We start from the raw sequence: 14,215 nt of genomic DNA, 5'->3' as shown, positions 1-14,215 counted from the left end.
TTGAGGGTTGATGATAGCTGGAGTGGATGCTTGGGAATGTTATGCCAATCAAGAGGGCAGTTTTGTCCTGGATGATTTTATTTTGTTTTATTTTATATTCATTGGTTGAGGGCATCACTGACTAGGCCAGCATTTATTGGCCATCCCAGAAGGAAGTTAAGAATCAGCCACATTGCTGTGGATCTGGAGTCACATCCAGTCCAGACCAGGTGTAATGCTTCTTGAGTTGGTGCTCCCCCCATCCAGGCAAATGGGGAATATTCCATCACATTCCTGACTTATGCCTTGCAGATGGTGGTCACACTTTGGGGAATCAGGAGGTGAGCTGCTCACTATAGTGTTCTTAGGCCCTGATCTGTTCTGATACTTAAAGTTTGTTGAATTTCTAGTTAATAGTAACTCCCAGGATGTTGATAGTGTTGGTTTCAGTGATAATAATGTCATCAAATAGATTCTCTCTTATTGAAGATCATCATAACCTAGCATTCACATGGCACAAATTTTACTTGCCTTTTTCATCCCAGGTCTGGGTATTGCCAAGAGTGTGGTGCTGGAAAAGCATAGGAGGTCAGGCAGCATCCGTGGAGCAGGGGGATTGACATTTCGGGCATAAGCCGTTCATTAGGATGCTGCCTGATCTGCTTGTGCTTCTCCAGCACCACACTCTCGACACAGGTCTCCAGCATCTGCAGGCCTCACTTTCTCCCAGCCTGGATATTGTCCAGGTCTTCATGCACTTAGACGTGGACTGCTTCATGGCCCATCTCGAGATTTGACAATACAGATGCTGTGTAGTCCAAGCTGCTTTCTGAACAAAGCTCCAAACCATAGCCCATTGGGCCTTTCTGGTGGATGCAAGAGATCTTATGGTGAAATTTTGAAGAACAGAGGAGTTTCCTCAGTGTCCTGGCCAAAGTTTATTATGGATTCACAGAGTTTTACAGCATGGAAAGAACCCCTTCGGCCCATCATGTCCATACTGGCCATCAAGCACCCAACTACTTGATTCCCATATTCCAGTACTTAGTTGCTAAATGTTTGGAGGGTTCCTGCTTTTACCTCCCTTTTGGGGGGTGAATTTCAAATACTCCCAGCTACCTGAATGAAAAAAAATCTTTAAATTCCCTGTAGACCTCTTTCCTTTCATCTTAAATCTATGAAGTTAAAATTACACAACACCAGGTTATAGTCCAACAGGTTTAATTAGAATCACTAGCTTTCTGAGCGCCACTCCGTCATCAGGTGATTGTCACCTGCTGAAGGAGTGGCACTCTGAAAGCTAGTGCTTCCAAATAAACCTGTTGGACTATAAACTGGTGTTGTGTAATTTTTAATGTTGTACACCCCAGTAAAACACCAGCACCTCCAAATCATGACTACCTTAAATCTATGGCACCCTTCTGCAAATAAAGAAAGTTTCTTCCCATCTATCCAATCCACGCCCCTTATAATTTTGTATGCTTCAATCAGGTCCCCTCTCAGTCTTCATTTCCCTCAATTAAATTAAGAAAATAGATTATTTGACAATAATCACGCTGCTGTTCATGGGAACTTGCTGTGTTACATGACGGCATCTGCACTTCCTTATTTTGCAATTGTGGCACCATTTCAAAGGTGCTTCATTGGCTGAGTCCTTTGTGGCAATCTGTCGTCATGAAAGGTGTTATATAAATGCAAGGTTTTCTGTCTTTACATCAAGATTGATAAAATTGAGACAGGTTGGAAACCAGAGACATTAAAATGGTTGAGATCAATGAATGCTGAAAATGTGTTGCTGGAAAAGCGCAGCAGGTCAGGCAGCATCCAAGGAGCAGGAGAATCGGCGTTTCGGGCATGAGCCCTTCTTCAGGAATGAAGGGCTTCAGCATTCCTGAAGGAGGGTTCATGCCCGAAATGTCGATTCTGCTGCTCTTTGGATGCTGCCTGACCTGCTGCGCTTTTCCAACAACATATTTTCAGCTCTGATCTCCAGCATCTGCAGTCCTCACTTTCTCCTGAGATCAATGAATGTTGATTTGACTCGCTTAGGTGCTGATGAAGTTCAACCAAAGGATGAGTGTATATAAATATAAATATATATATATATATATAATATATGGTTGAGTGTTTCACAAGGACTTTAAGAAAAGTTTTTGTAAAAAAATTGAGTCATCCTAAAAGTAAGGCTTTTGATGGAATGCTTTTTTGTGTCTTTACAACATCCTGAGATTCATTTCTAGCTTGAAATGTTGTTGTCAGCCAAAGTAGCCATCCAATTTGTACAGTTCTACCAACTGCAAAAAAGATCAATAGTCTGATAATCTGTTTTCTATGTAAGAAATAATCCTGCCATGGGATTTTTAACCCACCAGTCACTTTTATCTCCCCCAACAGTGTAACAATTTATCATCTAATCTGAGATTGCATAATGCTTATTACAGTTGAATTTTCCATATTATGCCATAAATGCCTCATTTTAAGGTTGAAAATCCAGATCCCACTACCTCTTGGGATGTCTTGCACCATGGGCCCAAAGATCCCTGGGATAGGCATCAGTCTGTTCACTCCTGTGAAGATCCACAGCAAAAACTTACAACCCTAAGTGGATTAAATTTAGAATCTTTCTGATTCATGCTCACAAATCAAACCCTTTATGATAGGGAACCTCCTTCTTCCCTGTGACTGCTTCCAGCATTTAAAAATACTCAAGGCGTGATGTGATAAGTGTACTGTACGTTTTCATCACAATTAACCTGAATGTGAACCAACTGGCTGGTTGCGCAGTTTAACATTGCTTTTTGTTGCTACTCTGTATTGTTCGGACATGTTTAAAATTGAGCTTACCAAGATCCCTATCTCACTATCCAATTCCTCATTGGCTATTTCATCAGTGTTCACAGAGCGTGTGAGTTGCTTAATTTTCTGTCCTTTATGCAGTATTTTGCACTTGTTCGTATTCGATTTTACATACTAATGTTCTCTCTCCATAATTATCTTGTTAAGCTCATTGCAATTTTTGCGTTGCCTCTGTCAATTATACTACTGCTTCCAATTTGGTATCCTCTGAAAATCTGACAACTTTGTAAGGCATTTCTGAATCCTTTCATTCATTGCTTTCTAACCTCCAGTCTGTTATGCATTCATTCCTAAGAAGTTTCTGAAGCCCCAGAAATAATTTAATGTGTGACATTGTCAAATGTCAAGGTTTTCTATAAAGTATGGCTTTCCATTGTCCATATGTCATGTCACATCTCCAAAGTAAATTAGGAGTTTGGTTAAACTCCTCTGAACCGTTGCTGGCTAATGTTCCCATGTGATAGCAAGAAATGGCTGAAGGCACTGAATACAGAAAAGGCTATGGATCCTGACAGCATTTGGGGAAATGTACTGAAGACTTGCACTCCAGAACTTGCCATGGCCCTAGCCAAGCTGTTCCAGTACAGCCACATCCATATGATAAGGTTGAAAATTGCTGCAGTGTTTCCTTCACACACAAAAAAAGAACAAATCCAACCCAGCGATTTATCACTCTTTAGTTTACTCATGATCATCAGTAAAGTGATGCATCAACAGTGGATTGCAGTGTTTCAACATGATAACTCACCACCAATTTCTCAAGGGCAATTAAAGATGACCAATAAATGCTGTCCCAGCCAGCAATGCCTGAATCTATGAATTAGTAATTTTAACAATTACATTTCCTTGACTTTAAAAATAGGGATATAGAGTGAAAGTAAGGAAGTTACGCTAAACCCTTCAAAAGCACTGAATAGGAATAACCTGCTCAGTGATGCTTAGTTTGAAGTGGTGCCACAATTGCAAAGTAAGGAAATGCAGCTGCCATCATGTAACACAGCAAGTTCCCATGAACAGCAGCGTGATTATTGTCAAATAATCTATTTTCTCAATTTGATTGAAGGAAATGAAGGCTGAGAGAGGACCTGATTGAAGCATACAAAATTATAAGACATGGACAAAACAGCCGAACTCCAGAGGGGAGGTCAGAGTGCCTCATCATTTACAATAAATCAGCATTTGTGCAAAAGTGACATTAAGGAGGCCTGGCAAAACTAGGGTCAGTGAGAATCAGGGGAAATTCTTTGCTGGTTAGGGTCATACCTAGCACAAAGGAAAAAGGTTACAGTTGCTGTGGTTATTCATCTCTGCTGGAGTTCCTCAGGATAGAGCCAAGGCCCAACCATTTTCAACTGCTTCATCAATGACCTTCCCACCATCATAAGGTCAGAAGTGGGAATGTTCAATGATGGTCGTACAAAACCATTCACAACTCCTCAGATTTTGCAGATAAGTAGTCCATAACAAAAAGTAACAAGACTTGCACAATACCCAGGCTTGAGCTGACAGATGACAGGTAACATCCGTGCCATACAAGTGCCAGACAATGATAATCTCCAACAAGAGAGAATCTGTCACCTCTTATCATTTAACAACATCACCACTACTGAGTTTCCCCACTTTCAACAGCCTGAGGGTTACTGTTGACTAGAAATTGAACTGAACTAGCATAGAAATACTATGGCTGCAAAAGCAGTCAGAGTGTAGGATTCCTGCAGTATGTAACTCACCTCCTGACTCCACAAAGCCTGTCCACCACCTAGAAGGTTTAAGTCTGGAGTTTGATTGAATACTCCTTTTTTGCCTAGGTGAATATAGCTCCGATAACACTCAAGAAGCTTGGCATCATAATGGACAGTACAGCTTGATTGCTTGTCATCGCATCCATGAACATTCACTCCCTCCACCACCAGTGCTCAGCATTAGTCGTGTATACTATCTATAAAATGAATCCTCAGATAGCACCTTCCAAAACTGAGATCCATACCATCTGGAGATCAAGGACAGCAGATATCTGTGAACATCACAGCCATAGGTTCCCCTCCAAGCCAGTCAGCTTCCTGACTTGGAAGTATATTGCCATTCCTTCAGTATCATTGGGTCAATATCCGAGCACTTCCTGCCTAACAGCATTGTGGGACTACCTACACCAAATAGATTGCAGTTTTTCAAGGTAGCTAGCTCACCACCAATTTCAAGTACAATTAGATACTAAATACTGCCCCAGCCAGCAATACCCATGAATTGGGCATTATTAAAAATTATTGTAGAGCTACTCCTTGACTTAAACATAGTGACGTAGAGTGAAAGTAAGGAAGTTATGCTAAACCCTTATAAAGCACTGCTTAACTCCTAACTGGTTAGGTGTATTGTGGCCTATTATGGATAACATACTTGTGGAAGAATGTCAAGACACAGTAGGGGAAATTTGATAACGTGGATGAACAATTTCACTTGCTTGTTGGTACCAGAAAACCGGGCTTATTCTCCATCAAGCCGTAAAGATGAGAAACAAGCTGTTCTCAGTATCCTGAAAGGTTTTGATACCGTAAACAAAGAGAAACTGTTTTCAGTAGCAGAAGGTTCAGTAACCAGAGGACATGGATTTAAGGTGATTAGCAAGTGGAAACAATGTGATAAAGCCTACATGGGGAATCATTAATTAATCTCCTTGTAGAGCTCGTTGAATATACGTTCCCTTGGATCCCTGCTAGAGCTCATTACCTGAACCCTTCCTAAAGCAGACTCAGGATGACAACCAGACTGGTTATGACCACATTATACATATATGTTACCATCTGCTTCCAGCTCAAACTAGTATCCATCCCAAGCTGGGACTAGCCTATGTATACCATGAGTAGTGGATCTATTTGGTGTTCTGCAATAAATTATATTACTTGGCCTTCATGAGTCATTACAGACAAACAAACTCATTTATCTATTGTTATGATTTAGAATACACTATCTGAAAGGGCAGTAGAAGCAGATACTATGGTTTTTAAAGAAAGGTACGATGGTAAAATTAGTTGTCAACAGCAAGTGTTGGATGAGTGCAGAATATAATAAACCTGATGATGGGAATTAAAAGGGGCACACAGAAAGTCTTCCAACAGAAAGCATGGGAAGAAAGGAAGCGTGGTCAACTGCATAAAGGGACACCAGGGTCATGAGTGTGAGGAGAGATTCCATTTCAGCAAAATATAATCAAATGAAAAATACAAACCACAGCGGTCTGCAAGTATCAAGGGATCAGAGGATGCTGAAGAGTAGGATGAGTTTTTCTTGAGTGATATACTCAGCACAGACACAAAAAATGTATTCTGGTTTGCTGAGATCAGGGTTAATGGTAAGGTAACTGAGTTTATTTTGATTATTGAAGTTGCAGTGTTTATTCTTTCAGATTCCAATTGTGGCAGACATTTAAATAGCATTGAGATTAACACTTGAAGAGAGATCGTTGAAGAACTATAACAAAACATTGGAAGAATACAATTATCTGAATAGTTTTATAGAGCTGGCATGGATCGGATGGTGTGAAAGGTCTTCAGTGTGATACCTTTCCATGATTCCTAAATACACTCCTATGAGTGATACAATTATTTTTCACACTGAATATTTTTAATTGCTTGAATCTAACTCCTCACCCTTTTTGAATATGGATATCATTTTAGTTTATTTCATAGACTAGTATCTTCCCACTTTCTAGTGACCACCCTATTAATAATTGTCAGAACCTTACAAATCTTGTCCCTACTTACTTTCAGAATCCTGGAATTAATATGATCTACTCCAGGTGGTGTCTTGGCTTTGAGCATTTTCTGCTACATTTGTATTAATGTCACTGATTTACTTATGTTTGCTCAACACAGCCAATGACCCTTCTTACCTTTTTTAATTAATTTTCTGGCCAAAAAGGAAGTGGTGACTGACACAATCAATATGATAGACAATATGCAACCAATCAGGATCCATGTTGAACCTGCCAAATAAATAAAGTTATTAGATCACCTTTTAGATCATTATTTATCAATAGAATTATTGAATATCCCATTGAAGAACACACAACCATAAAAAATTATAATGTATCCAGTTTAATCAAAAAGGCTGAATCATGAATTCAGGACAAGCTGAAGAGTATGCACATGGTATTACAATGGCGTGGGATCGGTTGGATGGATTAAAGGGTCTTTACCTGTCCATCATGTACGTATGGTATCTTTCTAATTTCATGCGGTCTTCATGAATCATCAGATCAGTGCTTGAGATACAGTTCCACAGGCAAAACTATTTTCTATGATGTCACCTGTTACCATTCAAGATGAGCCCCAATAACAAAACATTAAATCACATCAGCCTGTGAGTTATTTGTATCTAACAATTCATGCCATCTTTATGGAGTCTATGATGGAAGGATATATATGCACACACCTATATATGTACACTATGAATGGCCAGAACTAGTTGTTACCATATTGTGGATATCCGTTACCACCTATCCCCAGCTTGAACTGTTGTTTTTTCACATTACACAATCAAACATATCCTCCATGGTCCAAAATGCAAAACAGAATTATAATACATTATCAATTAACTATGTTTTTGCCTTTACAGTTGGCTGAGTTGAATATTGGTCATTTATGCATGGCAGGTTTCATGTTTAAGAAGTGCAAAAGCAATACTGTTGAAGCTGAAGTTCAAGTTGGCAAAATTTCTTTCCGTTCCGTGGTACAAAAGCAAACTGTGCCCTTCGTTATTTTTTACATATTTGCTTGTATCATATTCCATTCCTCGTAAATGTTTTGCCAATTTCCCCACACCATTGGACTTCTGAAATCTTCTTCAAACACAAAGAAAAGAGTACAGGTGTCTATCCTTTGGGCCTGCATGGCTGAAACATCAACCAGGTGACTTATTTTGACACAGCCTCTGTCTTGGACTTGTATATCTTTCCTTCCCTGTCCCATATCCCTGTGCTTCATGTCAGAAGAGAAGCCTCAAAAATCGCCACTGAAGAAAATACTATTCATTTTTTAAGTTCTAAGTTGTAGAAGAAGTTTAATTAGTACCCAATTAGATATAGCAAAATTATTTTCAGTACAATACATCATATTGTTTAGCTGATTTCTTGATACAATCCTGGTTGTCAAACACCCAGCTGTTCAGTTGGCACTAAATTCTAAAGCAAACTGCAATTAGACAGTGAATAATTCTGTTCTTGTTGGATAAAGGAGCATCTGAGGAATATTATCAGAATATGAAACTGTAAGCAAGTATGGCCAATAGTGAGTTTTGAGAAGATTTGCAGCTCAGGTTGAGGTTTTGGATGTAGGTTTGCTCACTGAGCTGGAAGGTTCATTTTTAGATGTTTCATTACCCTACTCACCACCCCATGAGAAAAGGAACAGGAAGTGACTTCACCACAGGAAATAACATCAACCCCAGGAAATGACATCACCAACCCAAAGAAACCCAAACATATAAATAGAAAGTAGGAATTTTCAGCAGTGCTTCGCCAGAGGCCCATTGAAGATGTTACCCAGTAGGTAACGAAATGTCTGGAAATGAACCTTCCAGGTCAGCGAGCAAAACTACATCCAAAAGTATGGCCGATGAAAGTGGTTCGATCAAGTACAATATGTCAAATCCTAGGGCTATCAAAGAATCTTGCATTGTAACAATCTCGTTTTGCACATAAGGAGCAGAAATTAAACCGTTCAGCCCATCGAGTCCGATCTGCCATTCAATCATGGCTAATAGGCTTTTCAGCGCTATTTTCCTGCTTTCTCCCCATAACCTTTGATTCCCTTGGCAAACATGAACTTATCTATCTCCTCATCTCCATTCAAAAGGGTCTTCCCTTCATTCTAAGGCCATCTCCCCTGCCAATGGAAACATCTTCCCAATGTCCACTCTGTTCAGGCCGGTCAGTATTCTGTAAGTTTCAATCAGATCCCCCCTCATCCTTCTAAACTCCATCAAGAATAGTCTCAGAGTCCTCAAATATTCCTTGTATGTTATGCATAAAAACAGTTGGTAGTATTGTTTACATCACAGTGTAAAAGTAGCAACATCAGCTTTGCAGCACTCTGAGAAAGATGATGGGGGTAACCAAGCACAAGTTCTCAGTAGGTTAGGAGGTTCTCAGTTAAAGAGGACTTTCAAACTCAGTCAGCCCCATGGTAAGTGCACATGAAAGGCCCACAGAGCCCTAGGAGCTGCCAGCCAGATCCTTGATCTGTGCTCACCTATCCTCACCTCACCACCCTGCACCCCACCCAAAACCCTCCCCAGATCCTACCCCCTTTACTTGCAGCTGCCCTTACACCCAACTCCAGACCTGAAGAAGCATTATACCTGAAACATTGACTTCTCCATCTCCTGATGCTGCCTGCCTTGCTGTGTTCCCCCAGCCTCCTGATGCTGCCTGGCCTGCTGTGTTCCCCCAGCCTCCTGCTGGTCTACCAAAGAGATAGCAGAGGTGCTAGTGATGATCTTTCAGGAATCACTAGACTGATGGAAGGTCTCAGAGGACTGGAAAATCACTCATGTGACACCCCCATTTAAAAAGGGAGTAAGGCAAAAGATGGAAAATTACAGACTGATTAGCCTAACCTCAGTCATGGGTAAGATCCTGGAATCATTGTGAAGGAAGAGATCTCTGAATACTTGGAAGTGTACAGTAAAATAGGGCAAAGTCAGCATGACTTCAAGGGGAGGTCATGCCTGACAAATCTGCTAGAATTCTTTGAGAAAGTAATGACCAGGTTAGACCAGGGATAACCAAAGGATGTTATCTACCTTGATTTCAAGATGGCCTTTGACAAGGTGCCGCATGGGAGGCTACTGATTAAGCTAAGGGCCCATGGTTTCAGAGGCAAGGTGCTAGCGTGGATAGAAGCCTGGCTGTCTGGCAGAAAGCAGAGAGTGGGGATAAAAGGGTCTTTCTCAGGATGGCAGCCACAAGTGGTGTTCCACAGTGTTCAGTGCTGGGACCACAACCTTTCACTTTATACATTAATGATCTAGATGAAGTAACTGGGGATATTCTGGCTAAGTTCGCAGATGATACAAAGATAGGTAGTGGGACAGGTAGCACTGAGGAGGCAGGGATGCTGCAGAAAGATTTATACAGATTAGAAGAGTGGGCAAAGAAGTGGCAGATACTGAATAATGTGGGAAAGTGTGAGGTCATGCACTTGGGTAGGAAGAATAAAGACATGGACTATTTTCTAAATGGGGAGCAAATCCAGAAGTCTGAAGGGCAAAGAGACTTGAAAGTTCGAGTCCAGGATTCTCTCAAGGTGAACTTACAGGTTGAGTCAGTATTTAGGAAGGCAAATGCAATGTTGGCATTTGTTTTGAGAGGACTTGAATGTAAAAGCAGGGATGTACTTCTGAGGCTCTATAAAGCTCTGGTCAGACCACATTTGGAATATTGCATGTTGTTTTGTGTCCCAGAACTCAGGAAGAATATATTGGCCTTGGAACATGTTCAGAGGAGGTTCACGAGAATGGTCTCAGGAATGAACAGCTTAACAAATGAGAATGTTTGAGGACTCTGGGTTTGTTCTCGATGGAGTTTAGGAGGTTGAGAGGGATCTAATACAGAATACTGAATGGCTGAGACAGAGTAGATGTTGGGAAGATGTTTCCATTGGTAGGAGAGACTGGGACCCAAGGGCACAGCCTTAGAGTAAAGGGAAGACCCTTTAGAATGGAGAAAAGGAGAAACTTCTTCAGCCAGAGAGTGGGGAATCTATGGAATTCACTACCACAGAAAACTATGGAGGCCAGGTCATTGAGTATGTTTAAGATTGACATAGATAGGTTCTTGAGTTTCAAGGGGTTCAAGGGTTATGGGGAGAAAGTGGAAGAATGAGGTTGAGAAACTCACCAGACATGATTGAATGGCTGAGCAGACTTAATGGGCTGAATGGCCTAATTTCTGCTCCTATGTCTTATGGTCTTATGGCCTTATGGAAAGGGCAGCTGCAGCTTGTTTTGTCTTCTGTTTCTGCATTAGCAAGCAGTTTTGTCTTCTGTCTTTCTATGTTGGTTGTTTGTTACACTGTGTAAGAGACAGAATTTCATTCCAAGTGGGTGGAACTTCATCTTGGACCAGGATTGCAAACAGTGCCAAGAGCAAACCTATGTCTCCAGACCAGCCATCGATCAATGGCTCCCCAACAAGCAGAAGTGCGTGACACTTGTTGCTTTTTCTCCTTTATTTTCCATTTATTTCTCTTATTGTTATTATTATCATTCGTTATTATTACTTAATAGACACACATATTTAAGCAAATCGCTGTTGTTGAGCCTTGTCTAGATTTAACTGAACCCGAAATAAGCTACTTGGATACATCCTGTGATCCAAGACACTGCTGAAGCTAATTTTACACCAAAATACATCAAATTCTGGATCTGTCACCAGCACACAATGCAGAGCAAATACTAAATGAAGAAGATCATTGTGCGACATCTTTGCAATTGTAAACAGGAAGTTGCCACATACCAGTTGTATTGTCATTGGAAGACACTGCCATTTCATTGTTGACAACTGGAATAATAAACACATATTATTTAATTTGTTATAACAGTGAAACTTCAAGTACTCAAACTTGATTGTTAGCTAAATTAACATACTTTTTCACTCGTGAAGCTCTTTGAGAAATAACAGCTAATTAAGTGAGAATCAAGAGCATATACGACAGGTTCCCAAGAGTGTATATTCAATTTATGTTTTTTTTCATGAAAATGAGAGCAGGCTGGTGATCTTTCAAGCGTTTAATAGTCTATAAAATAAATCAGGGTCAATGTGGTCTGCTGGACTGGATTCAAATGACTAAACATGTTGGAGAGGAATTTTTCAGTTATTTTGACCCCTGATTGCCTCAGGAGTTGTGTCCATCTTTTCACTTGGAGATTTTTTTGATTGACAGAGAGCACCCATATCTTACTTAAGGGAGAACCATAGCTCTATGGGGCAAGCTAGAATGGCCAATAAGTTGTTTCCTATCATAATCATATCTATTCATCTAAAAGCCAAAACACAAATCATTTACTAACCTTGGACCTGCAGGTGAGTGCCATTCCCAGACATTCTATATACTGGGGGAGGAATCTCAATTAATACCTCACAAACGTACATCCCAGTGTCATTCCGGTGTATGGGGTAAATAGACAGAGTGCTAACTGTATCATTGAGAGAGTGTTTCATCCTTTTGGTGTAATCCAGGTTAGGTTTGGTTATGTTCCCTTTGGATGTCAGAACTAGAATCCTTTGCTCTGATAAAACTTTGCTCCATTCTATGCGTCGTTCCAAGCTGGAACTATTAATCCAACAAGTCATTGTTGCTGTGCCTCCTTCCAATGCAGAAAGGTACGGCGGAGATTGTGTAACCATAAGAATCACACTCTTCCCAACTGTAAGGAAAAGAAAAGAATTGAAATGTTCACTCTTTGTCTGAAGGATCTTCTGGAAATCAACCCCCATTGTTTTCAATTATTCATGCAACTGTATCTATTCAGCCATCTAAAATGTTTCTAACAGACAAATGATCAAATAAAATATTTTATGTGCCAATGATTACAGAAGGCATATTTACCTGGACAGCTTGATGCTCACTTGCAAACTCTATTATCAGAACATCAACCTGAACAATAAAAACAAACAATGTGGCTTCTTTTCAAAAATTCATCCAAGTGGCTGGATCATTCGGAATGGACCATTCTCTTTTTACTGAATTGTAATGGAGATGAACCACATGAATGGGCTCTTAAGATTCTCTATTCTTAGAAGATCATACCCCCATTAGTCAAGCGAACAGACTGGAATAAAGTCCCAGTGCTATTCCAGCCAATCTCTCCTGTATTCTCTTTGAGGCCCTAAAACATGTTTTGAAAGTCTCCAACTCTACCTCAATGCTGGAAGCTTCATAAAATTCTGTTGTTATTACATAAATAGTTACACTGGAAAAGTAAGACAGAAAAATTATTGTCTAACTCCCGGGCAAATCCCAACTATTCACCATGACCTTACCACGCTGACTATCGCACATGATTTGTTTGGATTTGGTTTGATTTGATTACTTTCAGGTGTGCCAAGATAGAGTGAAACGTATTGTTTTGCATGTTATCCAGATAAATCATACCATACATAAGTACATCAGGGTAATAGAACAGAATGCAGGGTATAGATTTAGAGCTACAGAGAAAGTAAAGAAATAGATGAGCTTTCTGTTCCTTAAATTATTTTGTATTCCGAATTCTACAGTTCTTTAATCCAATGGGTTTGAGTTTTGTTTCTAAATCTGTGGAAGGTCACAAGCTGGATGTTTAAATTGAATATTTACCTGCACTTGAGCAAGTTTTAGATGAGAACATGATGTGGACTGTTTGTGGTGCACTCCATATGAAGGACACTTGTGGCACAGGGTAACGTCCCTACCTCTGAGCCAGGAGTTCCAGGTTCAAGTCTTGCCTGCCACAGAGGCATGCAATAACAGCTCTGAATAGGTTGATGCAAAAATAACTTGGCCCCCTTGTGATACAGTGGTAGTGTCCCTAGCCCTGAGCTGGGTTTAAGTCACAACTGCTCAAAAGGTACGCAATGCCATCGTGTTGATGAAAAATACTCTTCTTTGAAAAAAAATGTTGCACTATTTTTCATCATATATTCAGTGATAGTACCACTTAGAGTCATAGAGTTATGGAGATGTACAACATAGAACAAACCCTTCGGTCCAACTCGTCCATGCCAACCAGATATCCTAATCTAATCTAGTCCCATTTGCCAGCACTTGACCCATATCCCTCTAAGCCCTCCCTATTCACATACTCATCCAGATGACTTTTAAATGCTGTAATTGTACCAGCCTCCACCATTTCCTCTGGCAGCTCATTACATACATGCACCACCCTCTAGGTGAAAAAGTTGCCCCTTGGTTCTCTTTTATATCTTTGCCCTCTCACCTATACCTATGCCGTTAGTTCTGGAGCCCCCAACCCCAGGGAAAAGACCTTGTCTATTTACACTGTTCCTGCCCCTCATGATTTTATAAACCTCTAAGGTCACCCCTCAGCCTCTGACGCTCCAGGGAAAACAGTCCCAATCTATTCAGCCTCTCCCTATAGCTCAAATCCTCCAACCCTGGCAACATCCTTGTAGATCTTTTCTGAACCCTTTCAAGTTTCACAACATTTCAAGCAGGATCTGGCCTAATTTCTTTTTGACACACCAAATGCAGAAAGATTGTTTTCCAAGCAACATCTTCATCATGAAACACTCAATTAGAGATCGAATAAATTCCTTGAAAAGGACATGTACTCATGACCTCGTTTTTTTTATTGAGTACATAATCAGGCTGTCATGCTACTACTG

The 14,215-nt window shown here is 40.4% G+C and overlaps 1 protein-coding gene across 1 annotated transcript in view; it reads right to left on the bottom strand.

Annotated features, from left to right (window-relative positions):
* The window catches only part of LOC132829134 (cytotoxic T-lymphocyte protein 4-like), a 35,575-nt gene that overhangs the window by 1,459 nt on the left and 19,901 nt on the right, over nucleotides 1-14,215 (bottom strand). Inside the window, exons 2-4 of the mRNA XM_060846461.1 lie at nucleotides 11,902-12,258; nucleotides 11,348-11,392; nucleotides 6,722-6,814 (exon numbers count right to left, since the gene is read on the bottom strand). Coding sequence (XP_060702444.1) covers nucleotides 6,722-6,814; nucleotides 11,348-11,392; nucleotides 11,902-12,258 — 495 coding nt within the window. The remainder of the gene's footprint in view (nucleotides 1-6,721; nucleotides 6,815-11,347; nucleotides 11,393-11,901; nucleotides 12,259-14,215) is intronic.

The sequence above is a fragment of the Hemiscyllium ocellatum genome, chromosome 28 (genome assembly GCF_020745735.1).
Source record: "Hemiscyllium ocellatum isolate sHemOce1 chromosome 28, sHemOce1.pat.X.cur, whole genome shotgun sequence".
NCBI classification, from domain to species: Eukaryota; Metazoa; Chordata; class Chondrichthyes; order Orectolobiformes; family Hemiscylliidae; genus Hemiscyllium; species Hemiscyllium ocellatum.
This window is presented reverse-complemented; position numbering and strand designations above follow the sequence as displayed.